Source organism: Lepus europaeus, chromosome 23 (assembly GCF_033115175.1).
Source record: "Lepus europaeus isolate LE1 chromosome 23, mLepTim1.pri, whole genome shotgun sequence".
Classification (NCBI taxonomy): domain Eukaryota; kingdom Metazoa; phylum Chordata; class Mammalia; order Lagomorpha; family Leporidae; genus Lepus; species Lepus europaeus.
In genome coordinates, this window is record NC_084849.1 from 15,507,462 (window position 1) to 15,526,371 (window position 18,910).

At 50.2% G+C, this 18,910-nt stretch overlaps 1 protein-coding gene across 9 annotated transcripts in view; it reads right to left on the reverse strand.

Moving 5' to 3' along the window:
• Positions 1-17,983, reverse strand: part of CIT (citron rho-interacting serine/threonine kinase) — a 177,282-nt gene extending 159,299 nt beyond the window's left edge. For 3 of the 9 annotated variants that reach the window (XM_062181910.1, XM_062181906.1, XM_062181902.1), the window contains exons 1-4: positions 17,451-17,690; positions 16,553-16,666; positions 8,930-9,071; positions 616-791 (exon numbers count right to left, since the gene is read on the reverse strand). In XM_062181910.1, coding sequence (XP_062037894.1) covers positions 616-791; positions 8,930-9,071; positions 16,553-16,654 — 420 coding nt within the window. In that variant the 5' untranslated portion in view covers positions 16,655-16,666; positions 17,451-17,690. Of the gene's footprint in view, positions 1-615; positions 792-8,929; positions 9,072-16,552; positions 16,667-17,450; positions 17,691-17,940 lie in introns of those variants that run through there. The other 6 variants (XM_062181909.1, XM_062181908.1, XM_062181907.1 and 3 more) reach the window with 4 other exon arrangements.
• Positions 17,984-18,910: the final 927 nt, after the last annotated feature.

Sequence of the window (18,910 nt, forward strand, 5' to 3'; positions counted from 1 at the left end):
TTATCAGATACATGATGCACACAAGGATGTGTGTAACTAAGAAATGAGTCTCTGAGCTCTAAGGCTGAGGGACGTCTCTCGCAAACACAGCAAATGTATCCATACGACTGGAGACACAGCCTCATTCCCAAGGAAAGAACAATACCAATACCACGGCCAAAGGGACAACTTCTTCACCTGTTCTCAAACAAGCTACTCCCTCGCCACATAACAAGCAATTTTCTTTAACTCTTTCAATGGCCTGTTTTAAAATCAGATAGACATGCCCACGACATAAACATCTAAAAGGCAATTGCTACCCGATTCGCCCCACAATACGCACATCCCTGGGTCCCCAGCTGATGGCCATGAAAGATATCTCCAATTCATTAGTTAAAAGGCCAACTTGATTCTGAAATAAAATACAACTGTAGAATCATGATTTAAAAAATAATAATAAAGGGGAATTTGGTGAGCCTTCAAAATTAGCCAACATGGACTCAAGGAGCAGAGCTCAGAACACGAGAGACCTTTCACGCAGCAATAATTAACCAGAGGCACAGAGGAAACCCTGTTGGCTCTGCAGTGAACATTCTGGAACAGAAAGGGGAGGGCGAGATGTGAACATGCTCCTACCTGTTCCTGGGCCAGCAAGGCCTTCTTCTTCATGACTTTCATGGCATAGATGTCCCCGGTTGCTCTCTCTCTCACCACCTGCACTTCAGCAAAGTGCCCACAACCTACAAGACTTCTGACTTCAAAGTCTCTCACCGAAGGCTGGAGCTCCTGTAACTCAGCGATGGTGTCGGAGTCTGCAGGAGATGGAAGGGTTAGTCGCAGGTAAACAAGGCGCTCCAGGTATATGCATCTTTGTGAAAACCAGAAGGGAAGAAAAATGTGTTCTTATGTCTCCCCTCGCTGTCAAAAGACATTTAGTCAGTTTCTCATCCATCATGAATAATTATAAAATCTGCACAAAAGTGTTTTTATATGTTAAGTTAAAATTAAGGGCTCCAGAAATTCCAAAGTACAGTTTCCATGGCAGCTCTGATTCGCATCGTGTAGACTAGGAAATAGGAGGCAGGATAAAAACCACGCTTTTCTTCCTGCCCTCTGAAGGCTGCTGGGCAGTGTGTGTGGTCAAACAGGCTCATCAGCATTTGGACTGGTTTGTAACATGACATAAAGCAACACAGTTCCCATTTCAATCAGCTTGGAACTGGCTTCCAGATCATTCCATTCTAACTGCACGCACTCTGTTCAGTGTTATCCCACCAGCCCATGTTTTATATCCCTTGGATTGTGTCAGTAATGACAAGGTCTTTCCCTACCTAACGTGCAACAACGCTTAAAACACAGGGCTGGGGGGATTTAGCCCAAAGAACCAAATGCAGCCCTGATATTTATTCTGCAGGATTGGGTTTGTCATTGTCTTTTTCTTTTCCTTGGATCTTCTTTTCCAAATCCAATTTCTCAAAGATCCTCAAAGTACAAAACACAGACTAAATGGATGGCAGATTTGGAATCCAATAAATTAGAGGTTTTCAAAAAGTTCGTGGAAATGTCCATGATTTTTTTTTTCATTATGCTGTGGGCAACTTGGCCCCCTGCTGTTCCAAGTTCTTGTCTCCACACAAAAAAAGAATCCAAGGGGAGAAGCAGATAAGGGGAGATGGAAGGAAGATTTCTTGGAAGGAACATGCATGGTGTGGCCAACCTCTCTTTATGAGGAAGGTGGGGCTACTGCCCCCACCAAAGCCGGCATCATCCTTTGTACAGGATAGGGGGCGGGGCCCAATAGAATGTTCAAAGAGGCAGTTTGGGTGGGGCTTCAGTACTGCTCACTTCCATGTCCCATTTTTGGAACTCTCAGAAGCGTCATGGTGTCTCCCTGTGTGGCTGGAGCACACGCACACACGTGGTCATCTCGTGCATGAGGCCAAGTGAGGCTCAGGGGCATGGTGGGGAATGGGTGTGCTGAGCCTGTATTATGATGGACGCATCCAGCCCCCCACACGGAAGAGGGTGGGGCTTGACTGCAAGCATATTGGAGGTGCTGCCGGGTCCTCATCTTCTCCTCATTTACTATCTACCTACCTGTCCATGTCAATTCCATTTGCCCATGAACTTCTTTCAGTACCCTCAGACATTTGATAACACTCTAAATACACTAAGTTGAGACATCACTGGACATCAATTCACTGACTTGCAAGAAGGGAGGGGAGCAGCAGTGACTGACCTGAAAATTTAATCCTGCACATTAAGGGGGAACTGCATCATATCCATACCAAAGGAAGGCAAGGGACACCTATGATTAAAATTATCCTGCGTAATCTTGGCCATGTTGAAGACCAAGAGGCTGTCTTGAAATCCCACACAGACAGTGAAGTCCACTGGGCATTAGAAGGGATGACCATTTCAGTGGGTGGAGTCAGCCCATTGTATTGATGGGTTCCACATCCACGGGTTCAGCACCTCCAGATTCAACCAACTGCAGATGGAAAATAGTTGAGGAAAAAAAAATTCCAGAAAGTTCCAAAAAGCAGAACATGAATTTGTAGCATACCAAACACTTCACTGAACCTGTACAAATGAAGTGATGGGTAAATGTGGGCACTGAATTAAGCAGAGTAAGTCAGCTAAAGTATACTCATGGGCGAGAATGCATAGGTTATAAAACAAACTATACCATTTTATATGAGGGACCTGAGCATTCCCAGACTTGGATATCCAAGGAGGGTCCTGGAACCGATCTCCTGGGAATATCAAGACCGTACATACCAGAGCCACACTCTGCTCAAGTCGTCCACACAATGAGAGGCACCGAGTCCGGCAAACGGAAAAGCCATCTCATACCGAGTCGATGAATGGCATTTTGATGAGTTCGCCAAGGCGGTTTCAATTGTCATTACCCATCCTCTTTCCTTGCTGCAAGGGTGAGGTCCAATTCTCTCAGAGAGAGGGTCTTCCCCAGCCCTCCACCCCATAACACATCTCTCACTTCAGCCAGTCATCCCAAAGACGACATCACTGTGTTCACTGAGTCCACCGTGACCACTGGAAAAAAATACGTCTGGAGCGCCCACGCAGAAACCACATGCAGACACAAAGCTGAAAGGCACATGGCACTTTGCTCTTGCTGTCAAACCCTGTGCCAAGCCCTGTCTTCCTTTCCCGTCCTCTTCCAGCTTCGTTCAGTTCAAGTATTTGAGTTTTGAATTATCATTTGCCAAATAACGCTGGCTTGCAACTTTCTGGGTTGAGGCCTGATTTCATCACTGTCCACGCACAAGGCCAATCTGTCTTAATTCTCTACCAGACCTTGGCCCGAAGTTGCTTACGGCATCGTCCAACTTAATAACTTTGGATCTGTCGCTGGAGAGGACCAGGCATCTCCATCACACGAGCAGACAAACTGCTTTGCAGGCAAAATCACCACAGCACTCGCTCAGAATTTTAAGATACCATTTCAAATCTCCTTTTTTTCTTTTTCCCATCCAAAAGCTTTTGGATTATTAAGGTGAACAGGTGAGATACTAAACTCAAACCTGTGACTATGAAAAAAAAAAAAATCCTTCACAACTCCCTTCCCTATCAGCTGCCTCTGTGACCCCAAAGCCGTGTCACCCTTCACCCTCAAGCACTTTCAGTTGCAGTGTTTAAGGGTTCAGTGGGTACTGAACATTGAGGTGGAGATAAGGACCCAAAGCTCTATAATGAAAATGCTGTCAAGGAGGCAGAAGCCACCACAGCTGAGTCTATCTTGAACCTCAGTGATCCAATATCTCAGCCTCCAGGAACCCATCCTTCACAGTCACCCTCACACCTGTGCTGAAAAAAATATAGGAGTGGGCGTTTGGCACAGGAGTTAAGATGCAGCTTGGGAAGCTCGCGTGCCATATTGGAGTACCTGGGTTCAAGTCACAGCTCCACTTCCATTTCCAGCTCCCTGCTCATGCAAATCCTGGGAGGCAAGAGGTGATGGCTCAAGTATTCATATGGGAGACCTGGATGGAGTTCTGGGCCCCTGCCTTCAGTCTAGCCCAGCCCTGGCTATTGCAGGCATCTGGGAAGTAAACCAGTGGGTGGAAGATATCTCTCTATCTATCTATCTATCTATGCCTTTGCTTTTCAAATAAATAAAAATAAATACTTCCAAAAACATATTTAAGAGAAAAATAAGCTTATAATGAAAACAGTCATAACAGAAAAACAATCAGAAATAACCCAGGGTCCAGCGCTGTGGCACAGGGGATAAAACCACCGCCTGCAGTGCCAGCATCCTATATGGGCGCCAGTTCAAGTCCCAGCTGCTCCACTTCCAATCTCTGCTATGGCCTGGGAAAGCAGTAAAAGATGGCCCAAGTCCTTGGGCCCCTGCACCCACATGGGAGACCCGGAAGAAGCTTCTGGCTCCTGGTTTTGGATCAGTGCAGCTCTGGCTTCCAAAGACCCCTCGTATTATTTATGGGCAAGGATTTTGGTCGGTTTTGATCACTGCTATAACACAGTACCTCCAGTGGAAACCAGCACATAGGGAAAGTGTCCACTACACATCTGTTCCGTCAGTACACCGCTAAGTGAGCACGACTAGCGCCAACCATTATACACGTGTGACCTATTTTTGTGTAAAAGTAAACAAGAGTGATGGCAGAGCAGGCAGAAGCTGCTGCAGTGAGGAGATCGGTGCACAGAGAATCATCACACTATTATCCTTGCCAGTGGGTACGTTTGGAAGTTTTCCATAGTCAGTATTTTCAAAGTGCAGAAAAAAAATTAGAATGCTGTGCACCAAACGATGGACAGTGGTTACCTAAGTCAGGTGCGCTTCTGGGGGACTTTCTGCTCAATCCTGTGAATGTGATGTGCTGTGGTCTGAACGCTTATGTCCCTAAAACACATATGTTGAAACTTAATACCTAGTGTGACAGTATTGGGGGCGGGGGCGCTCAGGGGGCCCCTGGGGACATGATTAAGCCATGAGGGCTCTACTTTCATGAGTGGGATCAGTGCCAGGGACTGGCGTTGTCGTGAAGCGAGCTAAGCCACCACCTGTGACACTGACACCCCATACAAGCACCAGTTCGAGTCCCAGCTGCTCCACTTCCAATCCAGCTCCCTGCTAATACACCTGGTAAAACAACAGAGGATGGGCCAAGTACTTGGGCCCCTGCCACCAGGTAGAAGACACAGACAGACAGAGTTCCAGTCTCCTGGCTTTGGTCTGGCCCAGCCCAGATTGTTACGGTGTGGGGAGTGTGCCAGTGGATGAAAGATCTTTCTCTCTCTGTAACTGTGCCTTTCAAGTAAAATAAATAAATTTTTCAAATATTATCTTCTTCAGTGTTTTATGTTTACCTTTATCTGACATTTGTAATTAGAAATGGTTTCAAAAATTCTCAAAGGTCATCATTTGCCCATTAAGTATAAAAGCTGTGAACATACAGAAGATTTTGCATACAGTAAATATAATGGAAAGATGGCAGGACTTCAGCTGCTGCCAAATCTCCAAGAACAGGCCAGCTTCAATGACTAGCAATGCTTTTCCGTGCATATTTTAATGCCACACCTATTTTCTACACAAATTACATAATACTGTGCGTAGTGGTTACCACTTATTTTTGTTTATGTGGCAATATGTTCATTCAACAAATATTTATTAAGTGCCTAAAATTTTCCAGACACTGGTGATAATAGCTTGCTTAAGACAGACAAAATCTGAGGCCAGCAAGGTGGTGCAGCAGGTTAACACCCTGGCCTGCAGTGCCAGCATCCCATATAGGCACCGGTTCGAGTTCCGGCTGTTCCACTTCCCATCCAGCTCTCTGCTGTGACCTGGAAAAGCAGCAGAAGATGGCCCAACTTCTTGGGCCCCTGCACCCGTGTGGAAGACCTAGCTCCTGGCTTCGGATCAGCACAGCTCCAGCCATTGCAGACAACTGGGGAGTGAACTGCCGGATGGAAGACTTCTCTCTCTCTCTCTCTCTCTGCCTCTCCTCTCTCCCTTTGTAACTCTGACTTTCAAATAAATAAAATCAATCTTGAAAAAAAGGAAAAAATCCTTGCCCCACTGAACCCCAGGTTAGGGGCATTTTTACTGGAGGCACCAAATCAGAGCTACACATCTTGCTCCATTTCCTCCAATGGTCCCCAAAGAAAATTGCCATCCCTACAGGGAGACTCTAGAAACTTGGGCTAGTAGCATCTGATGGGCTCTGCAGCACCAGAAAAGCAAAGCCTACATTCCCAACCAGAAACAACAACAACAAAAAGAGTCCATACTAATGCAATCACTCCTTTTCAATCATGGCCTCTTAACAGTGCTCCCCAGGAAGCCTCTTCAGATATTTGAAACAGTTCCCTGCAAGACAGCCTATTAGGAAAAAATCTACATCCACTAAACCTAGCCCCTGATTACTGAACGATTCCAATGACTGACTGCTGTTAAGTAGGCCGAGGGCAGCTTCAAGGCTAATGAAGGGGCCTGAGGCGGGCTCAGGAAACCAGTCTTGTCACGTAATCTCCTTCCCTTCTCGCTCCCCACTTGAGAATTTAAATATTCAATGAGACAAGGTGAGGGCTTATTCAAACAAATACCCAAGTACATGGTAAAGGCCCACAATGCATTAAAAGTGGTTGAGACTTACAGTTATCATTATTAGGTAACACGTTCTGAGTGCTTTGCGCCAGGCAACAGGATAAGCCTCACCTGTGCTTTAACTCACTCAGTTCCCACACGGCCTTATTAGACATCCATTCTCCTCACTGCAAACGGTCAGGGTATATAGAAAACACTGAAGGTCAGTGGCTGGGTGTTTGGTCTAGCAGTTAAGCCACTGATAGAGCTGCCCACATAGCCGTATCGGAATGCCTGAGTTTGAGTCCCAGCTCCACTACAGTTTCAGCTTCCTACTAATGTAGACCCTGAGAAGCAGCAGGTAACGACTCAAGTGGCTGGGACCCCTCCACCCGCACAGGGGACCTGGATTAGGAGACACGGATTGAGTTCCCAGCCCCTGACCTCAGCCTGACTCAACCCTGGCCATTGCAGGCATTTGGAGAGTGAAGCAGCAGTTGGGCTCTCTCCCTCTCTCTCTCTCTCCCTCTCAGAGGCCACTATAGGGCAGATTTGCTGATTTTGCTTCCTGGACATCCCCAGCTCCTTTGGGAACTGCACACACACTTGTACCAGGAAGGCCTAATCATCACAGTGCCCCAACCCTTTGGGGGCTCAGATGAGACCAATCAATTACAATCCTCAATCTCCCGATAGTCAAACGACCCAAAGCAGAGCCAATCGGAATCTTCCTTGGGACTGTGTACTCCAGATATGGGGAGACAAATGCTGGGCAGCAGATACGGGCCAGTCTCAGAAAGCGGTACCCCGCGAAGCACAGCCCTTGGGATCCACCCGCTGTGCAATTCCCTCACATGGAACCTGGGCATGGCCAGGGTGGGGAGACACCATGACTTGCTTCCAACAACGGAACAGAGCTAAAGAGACCCTGTGTCCCTTCTAGGATGAAGCCCTAAGCTGGAATGGCTCCTTCTGGTTTTAGAACCCTGAGCTGCAACATAGGAAGTCTGGCTCCCCTGCCAGAGAGACCAGGTAAATCAGGGGTCCCCAAGCCCTGTCTTAAAGGGCCAGATGGTAAATATTTTAGGCTCTGTGGGCCATATGATCTCAGTGACAACTACCCAGACACTGCTGCAGTGTGACAGCAGCCATGGGTGATGCGTAAACAAATAGGCGTGGCTGCGTGCCAGGAAAACTTTATAAACCAGGCATCACAGGCCAAAGCTCCCTGACCCTGGAGGCACAGAGGCCACACCGAGAAGCCAGGTGGGGAGGAAAAGGTCCTGAGGCCTCATGAAGGGGGACAGAGAGGCCGTCACCCCACTCCCAGCCTTCCAGACACAGCACTGGACACTGAGAAACCTATGACTTCAGGCACCCCAGCCAGGGGAGCCCCAGAGGACTCCAGCCTCGGTCAAGGTCTCACACAGCAGAGGAGTCCAGCCAGCCCTCACACACATGGGAGGTAACACCAGGACTACTGCTCTAAGCCATTTAAGCTGGGGTTGGGGCAGGCTACACAGCAAGGTCATGTTGGGCATGGACATACCCCGTCTGCCCAGTGTCTATCTTTGGCCCAGATGATTCTATGTGTGGAGGCCTATGCTGTGCATTGTAAGATGTTTAGCGGCCTCTCTGGTCTCACCCTTCAGACATCAGCAGCCGTTTCCCATGCTTGTATGACGACTGAAAATGTCCCCAGACATTCTCGGGCTTCTCCAGGGGCCACCACTGGCTGGGAAACGTGCGTGTGAGTGGAAAGAGCCACGTGGGAGGCAAGCAAAACCAGAACCATCACGAGGGCAGGGCCAGCTTGAAACTCCCATAGCCCTAGATGCTCTTCCCTTCGTTAACTCCTTCCCCCATTTAAAAAAAAATCAAAAATTATGCTTAATGTTACACTTAACATTATCAAGACAGCTATAATTCAGAATTACACATTATTGTTTTATACATTTTTCTCATGAGTTCAAAACTAAATGAAGCTAATTAAAAACAAGTTATATTCATTACAATTAAATATTGTGGGGTCCCTAAGCACTGTGCTGACCGTACCTAAAGATAAGCCTGCCCTGGGTGAGTGTAAGGATGGAGTCGGAGGATCCGTGTGTTCCTGGGACCAGACGTTCCTGGACTTCTCAGTTTCATGACCAAATACATTCATTCTTCAAACTGAGTTTCTGTCGCTTGCAACCAAGAAGCCTTGGTCTCTAAGCTACAGCAGATGCAACCTAAATTTGGACAAGAACCTGGTCTGCCTCGTTTAGACCAGTGTCCTTACCCTCTACCACCGCCACTAACCCACTCCGCCTTTCCCATCCTTCTCGTTTTCTCTCCCAGAACAGTGTCCGAGAAAAAGTTCCCCGAACTTACACTTCCGGACGAAGTTGCTCACGTGCTTAATTTTCATGAGAGCAGGCTGACTGCATTCTTCAAAGAGAACAAAGAGGGCATCCAATATCCCTTCTCGGGAAAGAGGAGACATCTGCTGCTGAGTCATGAAGGGTGGCTTCCCCTAAAAACAGCAAGCAGCAGATGGAGGCACTGTCAATAACGAAAAGCTTTGATCAATAACATCCACGCAGCGTAAATTACAAGCCACCAACTCGCTCACTGATCACGACACCCTCACAGCACAATTCCGTGGCAACATCGATCACTGCCATTAGCACGGGTTTCTGCCTCCAGTGCTTGGGAAGCAAACTCCACAACAGCCCATTAGTAAGACAATGCCCTTCATTCTTGATGGTCTGAGGTTCGTGTACTGTTTCCTCAGACCCTTGGGTCTGACACGTTACCCCATGTCCACACTGCAAAACAATGATGGTCACTTCTTTTGGGTGTGACCACAGGCTTGTTGATATCACTTCAGTTTCTTGAATTCGTTGGGAGCATCTAAAACAGTGTGGATGGAGTGACTATCATCAAGCCAAATTTATTCACGATTTGGAGCCACAGTTACAAACTGGCAGACTGTGTCTAGCCCACAGACATGTTTTGTTTGGCCTGTAGTGTTTTAAATAATTTGAATTATCTGCCAATATTTAAAAATCAGGAGATTTCACCAAAATAAAAAAAAAATGAAAATGAAATGTCTGGCTTCCCTCACCACAGCAGTGGCTCTAACAGCACCGTCCCCAACAGCGCTGTCCCCGTGGCTGCCTGGCGACGCTGGGCACGGCTCCGTTCACGGCAGCAGATGTGTCCCAGAGCTCACAGCAGACCTGACTCCCAGGCTCCTACCTGGCTCACGTGTCTGTGGGGCCCCTGACAACATGCACCTGCAGCCCCGGGTCTGGAGTCAGAACTCCATGGGAGGGGCCACGGACTGCAGCACGGTCCCTCAGCAAACACGGCTGCAGCACTTCCGCCGTTCTGGAGCTGTCTCCTCCCCTTGAATGTGTGCTGATACCTGTGTCAGCCATCAGAATGTCACCAAAGTGACCCTGTGCCAGGTCAGGGCAGAGCCCTTAGGAAGCCTGGCCCCATCTGCTTTGGCTTTTCTGGGAATCTGAAAGAAGCTTCAGCTAGACCAGGGGTCAGAAAACTATAGCCCATGGGCCAAATCCAGCTGGGCATTTGTCTTTATAAATAAAGTTTTATTGGAATACAGCTGCACCCATTCATTTACACATTGTCTAAGGCTGCTTTTGTGCGCCAACGGCAGAGTTGAGTAGTGGCAAGCAGAACTACATGATCCAGAAAAGCCAAAACATTTATTTTTTTGTTTTGTTTTGTTTTTTGACAGGCAGAGTGGACAGTGAGAGAGAGAGAGAGAGAGAGAGACAGAGAGAAAGGTCTTCCTTTGCCGTTGGTTCACCCTCCAATGGCCGCCATGGCCGGCGCGCTGCAGCCAGCGCATCGCGCTGATCCAAAGCCAGGAGCCAGGTGCTTCTCCTGGTCTCCCATGCGGGTACAGGGCCCAAGCACTTGGGCCATCCTCCACTGCCTTCCCGGGCCACAGCAGAGAGCTGGCCTGGAAGAGGGGCAACCGGGACAGAATCCGGCGCCCCGACCAGGACTAGAACCAGGTGTGCCGGCACCACAGGTGGAGGATTAGCCTATTGAGCCACGGCGCCGGCCCAAAATATCTATTATCTACAAAAAAATCACAAGCTCTGGGCTAAGAACACTGAGTGATGAGAGACCCGCTGGAGCAGAGAGGCCACAAGGAGGAAGACTGAGGGCCACAGGCAGCGGTGGGCTTCTGGAGATTCCAGTCCCAAACACAATCACAGCTAAGTGTGGCCCCGGAGTGACCCCACTGACGCCACAGGGTGAGGCGTTAGAACACCTAGGTGAGTCCAGCCAACCCACAGAATCCTGGGAAAAAACAAATCATTACTGCTTTCTGAGTGGTTTGTTAACCCAACACTGGATAACATAAGCAGACTGGTTACATGTGGAGAACTTCACACACACACACACACACACACAGATTCTCTGGTCCGCTTTCCTACCGACTGAATCAGAATTCCCCCCATCAGGGGCCCACATTGTGGCCCAGCAGTTAAGCCACCTGCACTGACAGCCTCCCATAGCACAGTGCCTGTTCGAATTCAGCTGCTCAGCTTCTTATCCAGCCTTCTGCTAATGGCCTGGGAAGATGAAGGAAGATGCTCCAAGTGCTTGGGTCCCTGCACCCACTTCAGCATGGCTCAGGTCTGGCTACTGCAGCCATCTGGGGAGTGAACCAGCAGATGGAAGATCTTTCTCTCCCCCACTCTCTGAGACTCTGCCTTTCAAATAAATTAAGTCTTTTAAAAAAAGATAGAATTCTCCAGATTATATCTTAGAATCTTTTTTATCATTCAGTTCCCACAAAGACTGAAACTTCAGTGGGTTTTCCAAGCACAGCGTCACAGGTCACCCTGTCACTTTGGTAATAGTTGCCACTGACTCAGAAAAATAAGATGCTTGGTTTCTTCTCTTCTTCAATGAGTTTAGATCAGCTACAGCAGGAGTTTCCAAATATAGCACTGATTCTTAACAAAGTTTTCAACAGCCTGCAGTAAAATGAGAAAAAAATGAACACCACACCATATCTATTTTATAAAGCCAAATGTATTTAAATTTTAAAACGGTCCTTTATGCTGAGAGGATGTTCTTCCTCTCTTGGTGTGCCTAAAATGTCCTTTCTTTATCAAATAAAAGGGCAGAATAGATTTTTCTTTTTTATTACTTTTCTATCTTTATTGGGCAAAATATAAAGTGACAAATCTATGTGTGCCCAGCAATTTGTGAAACTTTGGTCAAAGATTAAAGTATTTATTTATTTGAAAGCCAGAGTGATACAGAGAAAGAGATCTGCCAAGTACTAGTTCACTCCTCAAATGACTGCGACAGCCAGGGCTGGGCCAGCCGGAAGCCGGGAGCCAGGAGCTCCTTCTGGGTCTCCCACATGGGTCACAGGGACTTGATCCATCTTCTGCTGCTTTCCCAAGTGCATTAGCAGCTGCACTGGAAGAAGCAGAGCAGCCAGTACTTGAACCGGTGCTCTGATGTGGGATGCCAGTGTCTCAAGCGGCAGATTAACCCGCTATGTGACAAAGCCCTCCCCAATTTATAATTTTGCTGGCTCTGGAAGTCTGCCAACCACTAACCTAGCATACACCGGGAACTACTGTTGAATCAAAAGGACAAAGACAAACTGAGACCCAGTGAAATACTTATCAGGATGGAAAACAAAATTGCTACTGTATCTAAACTTCAGCAAAATAGCACTGTTGGGAGAACAGTATCCTCACCTGGCCACACAAGGCAAGTGTTTGGTGTATACTAAACACCCAGTGATAGCTTTTCTAGGGACAGAAGTGCATGTTATTACTACAGTTTGGAAGTGGTTTGCCCTCAAGGTTTCAAGTGCTATAGACTTGGTCTAAAGTATGGCAATGCTGAGGTGGAGTAATCTTTAAGGGGTAGGGCCTAGTGGAATATAATTAGGTCTTTAAGAGGGATTAATGTTTTACTCAAGAGATAATGTTGTTATTGGGGCCAGCACTGTGGTGTAGTGGGTAAAGCCACCACCTGCAGTGCTGGTATACCATATGGGTGTTGGTTCGAGTCCTGGCTGCTCCACTTCCAATCCTGCTCTCTGCTATGGCCTGGGAAAGCAGTGGAAGATGGCCCAAGTGCTTGGGCCCCTGCACCCGCGTGGGAGACCCAGAAGAAGCTCCTGGCTCCTGGCTTTGGATTGGTGCAGCTCCGACCATTGCTGTCATCTAAGGAGTGAACCAGCAGATGGAAGACCTCCCCCCCATCACCACCCCCCTCTCTGCCTCTCTCTCTGCCCCTCCTTCTCTATGTGTGTAACTCTGACTTTCAAAATAAATGAATCTTTAAAAAAAGAAAGAAAAAAAAAAAAGCTGCAGCCTGCAGCACCAGCATCCCATATGGGCGCCAGTTTGAGTCCCAGCTGCTCCACTTCCAATCCAGCTCCCTGCTAATAATGTGCCTGGGAAAGCAGCAGAAGATGGCCCAAGTCCTTCACCTACGTGGGAGACCTGGAAAAAGCTCCTAGCTCTTAGCTTCGGTTTGATTCAGCTCTGGTCACTGCAGCCACTTGAGGAGTAAACCGGTGAATGGAAAATTCTCTCTCTCTGTCTTTCCCTCTCTCTCTGTAACTCTGCCTTTCAAATAAATTCAATAAATCCTAAAAAAAGAAAGAAAGAAAGCCTGGCCTCTCGGGTCTCTTGCCTCCTGTCTTGCTGTAACATCTCTTCTGTAAGCCCTTCCTACCATCAGGAGGCCCTCACCGGAGCCCAGCAGTTGCCAGCGCCATGCTCTGGAACTCCACAACTACAAGTAAATAAACCTCTCTTCTTCATAAGGTACCCAGTCTCAAGTATTTTGTTATAGCAACACAAATTGGACTGAGATACCAATCACTAAAACACCATGAACTGGGGGCTGGCCTACAATCCTCCCCGTAATAACAAAATTTAACTGTAAGGTACACTGAAAAAACTCTGACACAGGTGGCCGAGTGGTCCAGGAGTTGCATGGCCAACCCTAGGAACTGGGCCAGAGATGGAGTCTGGCTCTGCCATTTACCAGCTACATGATCTCAGGCAACTCCCTGCCCACCTCTCCACCTGTGTCCTCCTACACCTATTTAAAGTGCAAATAAGAAGAGTTCTCACGGGGCCAGAGCTGTGGCGTAGTGGGTAGAGCTGCCACCTACAGTGGCGGCATCCCATATGGTCACTGGTTCAAGTCCCGGCTGCTCCACTTCCAATCCAGCTCTCTGCTTTGGCCTGGGAAAGCAGTGGAGGATGGCCCAAGTCCTTGGGCCCCTGCACCTGTGTGGGAGACCCAGAAGAAGCTCCTGGCTCCTGGCTTCAAATCAATGCAGCTCCAGCTGTGTGGCCAATTAGAGAGTGAACCAGTGGGTGGAAGACCTCTCTCTCTCTGCTCCTCCTTCTCTCTCTGTGTAACTCTGACTTTCAAGTAAAAACAAACAAATCTTCAAAAAAGGAATAGTTTTCACCTCTGTGATGAAATGAGATCATTAGGAGTATGCTGATTCTGAGCCCAGTGCATTGGAAGCCATAGCTATTATGTAACATGATAAGCCCTTAATAAAATCCCTAGTTATTTTGTTCTGGGTTTGAGATGTTTGAAGTAAAATGATAAAGGGGCTAGAAAGTGGCAGCATCCCAGCCAGCTAAGGTTAGAGACAGAGACAATTCGCTTGTGAAAAATATCTTGTGACATAAAATGATGGTGTGGGGCCAACGCCGTGGATCAATAGGCTAATCCTCCGCCTGCAACGCCAGCACACCGGGTTCTAGTCCTGGTCGCGGCACCGGATTCTGTCCTGGCTGCCCCTCTTCCGGGCCAGCTCTCTGCTGTGGCCCAGGAGTGCAGTGGAGGATGGCCCGAGTGCTTGGGCCCTGCACCCCATGGGAGACCAGGAGAAACACCTGGCTCCTGCCTTCGGATCAGCGCGGTGCACCAGCCGCAGCATGCCGGCCACGGCGGCCATTGGAGGGTGAACCAACGGCAAAGGAAGACCTTTCTCTCTGTCTCTCTCTCTCTCACTGTCCATTCTGCCTGTCAAAAAAAAAAAAAAAATGATGGTGCGGATGGCGCCACAGCACAACTCGAGTTTTCCGTTTGTTTGCACACGGATCTGTTGGAACGTCCCCAATTCCAATATCTTGAAGTAAATGTTCCCAAGAACATATGAGTAGGAATCATAATACAGGTATCCTAAAGAAATGCCTTCCTAAATACAATTAGTGCTAAGTAACCAGAAGTTTATCATGACTATAAATAATTCTATCCTATACTTGGTATTAGCAGTAAAAACCTGGCTTACCAAGAGCCAGTCAAGGTGCGAAGTGCTTTACATATGGATTATCTCACTTAATCTTCCTAACGACCCCCATGAATTAGGTATTTCAACCTCTACTTGAAGATTAGCAAATAAGGGCAGCGGCCCAGCACAGCTGCTGCCTCTTCCATATGAGCACCAGTTCGAGTCCCGCAACTGCTCCAATTCTGATCCTGCTTCCTGCTAATGCAGAGGCTGACCAAGCACGTGGGCCCGATCACCCACATGGGAGGCCTGGACGGAGTTCCTGGGTCCTGGCTTCGGCCTAGCCCAGCCTGGCTGACACAGCCATTTGGAGAAGGAATTTGCAGGTGGAGGATCTCTCCCTCTCTCTCTGTCACTTTGCCTTTCAAATAAAAAGTAAATCTTAAAAAAAAAAGCATCTTTGTTTTTCTTTCTTGGATTAAAAAAAAACAAACCTTAGTATAGATGTGAAAAAAGGAAATGACAAGATCTCCCTTCAAGGGGCAAGTATCTACTCCTGTCTGAACAATACTCCTTTTTCCAATTCAGTCAGGGCATATAAAACACCAATAGGGGGCTGGCATCTCGGTATAGTAGGTTAAGCTGCCACATGCAACACCAGCATCCCATATAGGTGCTGGTTCGAGTCCTGGATGCTCCACTTCCTGCCCAGCTCCCTGTTAATGTGCTTGGGAAACCAGTGGAAGATGGCCCAAGTGTTTGAGCCCCTGAACCCACATAGGAGATCCAGAAGAAGCTCCAAGATCCTGGCTTCAGCCTGGCCCAGCCCTGGAGGTTACAGCCATTTGGGGAGTGAATCAGTGGACGGAACAGCTCTCTGTCTCTTCCTCTTTATCTGTGTGGAGCTCTTTCAAAATAAACAAATAAATCCCCTTAAAAAAAAAAAAAAAAAAAAAACCTGGGGCCAGCATAGCAGGTAAAGCATCCCACATGAGTGCCAGTTCGTCTCGGCTGCTCCATTTCATTCCAGCTCTCTGCCATGGCCTGGGAAAGCAGTAGAAGATGGCCTAAGTCCTTGGGCCCCTGCACCCGTGTGGGAGGCCCAGAGAAGGCTCCTGGCTCCTGGCTTCAGATGGGCGCAGCTCTGGCTGTTGCAGCTGTTTAGAGAGTGAACTAGTGGATGGAAGACACCTCTCTCTCCCTGCCTCCCTCCCTCCCTGACTCTGCCTCTCTGTAACTCTGCCTAATAAATCTTAAAAAAAAAAAAAAAAAAAAAAAACACCCAATAGGATTTCCACTACAATATTAGTCTTCATCCTGTATAAGAGCAACGTGAGGCCGGCGCCGTGGCTTAACAGGCTAATCCTCCGCCTTGCAGCACCAGCACACGGGGTTCTAGTCCTGGTCGGGGCACCGGATTCTATCCCGGTTGCCCCTCTTCCAGGCCAGCTCTCTGCTGTGGCCTGGGAAGGCAGTGCAGGATGGCCCAAGTCCTTGGGCCCTGCACCCCATGGGAGACCAGGAGAAGCACCTGGCTCCTGCCTTCGGATCAGCGAGATGCGCCAGCCGCAGCGGCCATTGGAGGGTGAGCCAACGGCAAAAAGGAAGACCTTTCTCTCTCTCTCTCTCTCTCACTATCCACTCTGCCTGTCAAAAAAAAAAAAAGCAACGTGAACGACAAGGGGAGTCCAAAGAAACAAACACCAGAGAGCCACAGGCAGGGCAGCTGTTACCTGGAAGAAGTGATGCAGCCTGGAGGCCCGGCTGGCAATGGGCTCCGCAGCAGCAGCAGCAGCGTCCGGTGGGTGCCGCGCGCCATACTTGAACTTCAGCATCTCCCCCCTGTGCTGAAGGGATATGGGAAAAGGTCAAGTGTGTTTGACATTTGAGCAGAGAGGGCTTGAGAGATCCTGCTTTCCCTCTAGGTATCAAGGAGAGGATAAAACCGGCCAGCCCCTAGGTTTTAGGAAGCTCAGTCTGGCTGTGGGAATTAAAAATCAGGTGTGAAACTCACTCCACCAGGAATGATACAGTTATCTACTGCCTGACTCCCGGACGAACTTATTACCTGCTCTTCCGGCCCCTTAGAATATACACCCCACAAGGGCAGGGGCTTTGTCCTCACGTAGTGCTGACACCCGTAGCCTGGCACGTGGTCAGTGTGAATGAACAGTTATTGAATGAATGACTAAAATAAGCAAGCACAGGGCTGGAACCGCGGTGCAGATTAAGCCACTGCCTGCTATGCAGCCATCCCATGTCAGAGTCCTGGCTGCTCCACTTCCGATCGAGCTCCCTGGTAAAGCAGCAGAGGATGGTCCAAAGGCCTGGGTCCCTGCCAGCCACACCGGAGACCTGAATGGAGCTCCTGGCTCCTGACTTTGGCCTGGCCCAGTCCTGGTTGTTGTGGCCATTTAGGGAGTGAACCAGTGGATGGAAGACCTCTCTCTCTCTCTCTCTCTCTCTCTCCCTCTGACACTCTGCCTTTCGAATAAATACATCTATGAAAAAATTATAAAACAAGCACACTGCACAGCACGTGAGAAGGTGATTAGTGCTACGAGGGGAGTGGAGTCTGGGTAAGGAAGACCAACCAGGGCGCGGCAGAGGGAGCAGATCTGAGAAGCTGACCTCTGAACTAGGAGCGGAAGCAGGTGACAGCAAGTGTTGCTGATGAGTGGGACGAGAGGCACAGCAGCCCGGACACGGGTCCTGGGGCGGGACCTGACGTCTCCCAGCTGTGGGAGACCAGAGAGGTGGGAACGGGGAGCAGGAGGTGATGGGCTGGGCACCAGGACGAAGACACTGGGCAGACAGCGAGGGCCACGCGGAGCAAAGGCAGGCGGACGCCGCAGGCAACGCTGGCAGGAGGCCAGGCCACGCAGACAGAGCGCTCGGCCCGGTAATAAACCAGGCTCAAATCCTCCTGCCCCGGGCACCACCCTCCGAGGCCCGCCGGCTCCCGGGCAGGGCGGGTGCGCGCTGCCCGCCCAGGGGGAGAAATCGCCGCCCCTGCGCGCTGCGGGAGGGAAAGCCGGGACTGGGGTGCCTGGAGCCGGCCCTTCCCCGGCCCTGACACAGCCGGGTGGCGGAGATTCGGGGGTGTGGGGCCCAGACTCACGCTCAGCAGACCCGACAAGCTGCGTTCGGCACCACCCCAGCGCCTCCCGCCGTCGCGTTTGAACCAGGCGTGGGCGGGGCTCAGCCGTATCTGGGCCAATCAGCAGGCCCGCTCCTATGATAGACATCGGCGTCTCGGTCAGGACCTGCCCAAGTCCCTTTAAGAAGGGACGGAGGAAGTGAGGAGGACAGCCAATCAAATTGCTGCTCCCTTGGACGCGCGACCAATGGGGAAAGGAAGAGAACAAACCCGGCAGGGCGGGCCGCGGAGGTTTGAATGCGGCGGTTACGCTGGTGGCCTGGTGTGGCGCCGCGTCGGGATGTCGCCGGGGCGCTGTCGGCGGCTCTCACGGCCGGCGGCCTGGGCTCTTTCCTCTGTGGCTTTGGGCAGACCACTGGGTCTGTGCCGCGGCTGAGGAAGCAGGCGCTGGTTCCTCCACCTCGCGGCCCGCCGGCCCGCGGCGGCTTGGCGCAGGCCACGGAGCCCGTCGGGAAGGACATTTCTAGAAAAAGGCGACATCCTGGAGCGGGTCCGGCGCAACGAAGAAACCCAGGCCACCAGCGGACGCGGGGCAGGGGCCCACAGCCGGGCGGGGCGGGCGGCCGACGGGGCTGCGGAGGGGCGAAGCCGCCCTCACAGTCACAGGCGGCCGCGCCCGGCGTCTGTGCGACCCCTGACCGCTCCGGCCGCCCCCCACCCCGGCGTCTGTGCGACCCCTGACCGCTCCGGCCGCCCCCCACCCCGCGTCTGTGCGACCCCTGACCGCTCCGGCCGCCCCGCACCCGGCGTCTGTGCGACCCCTGACCGCCCCCGGCGTCTGTGCGACCCCTGACCGCTCCGGCCGCCCCGCACCCGGCGTCTGTGCGACCCCTGACTGCTCCCGGCCGCCCCCGGCGTCTGTGGGACCCCTGACTGCTCCGGCGTCTGTGCGACCCCTGACCGCTCCGGTCGCCCCCCACCCCGCGTCTGT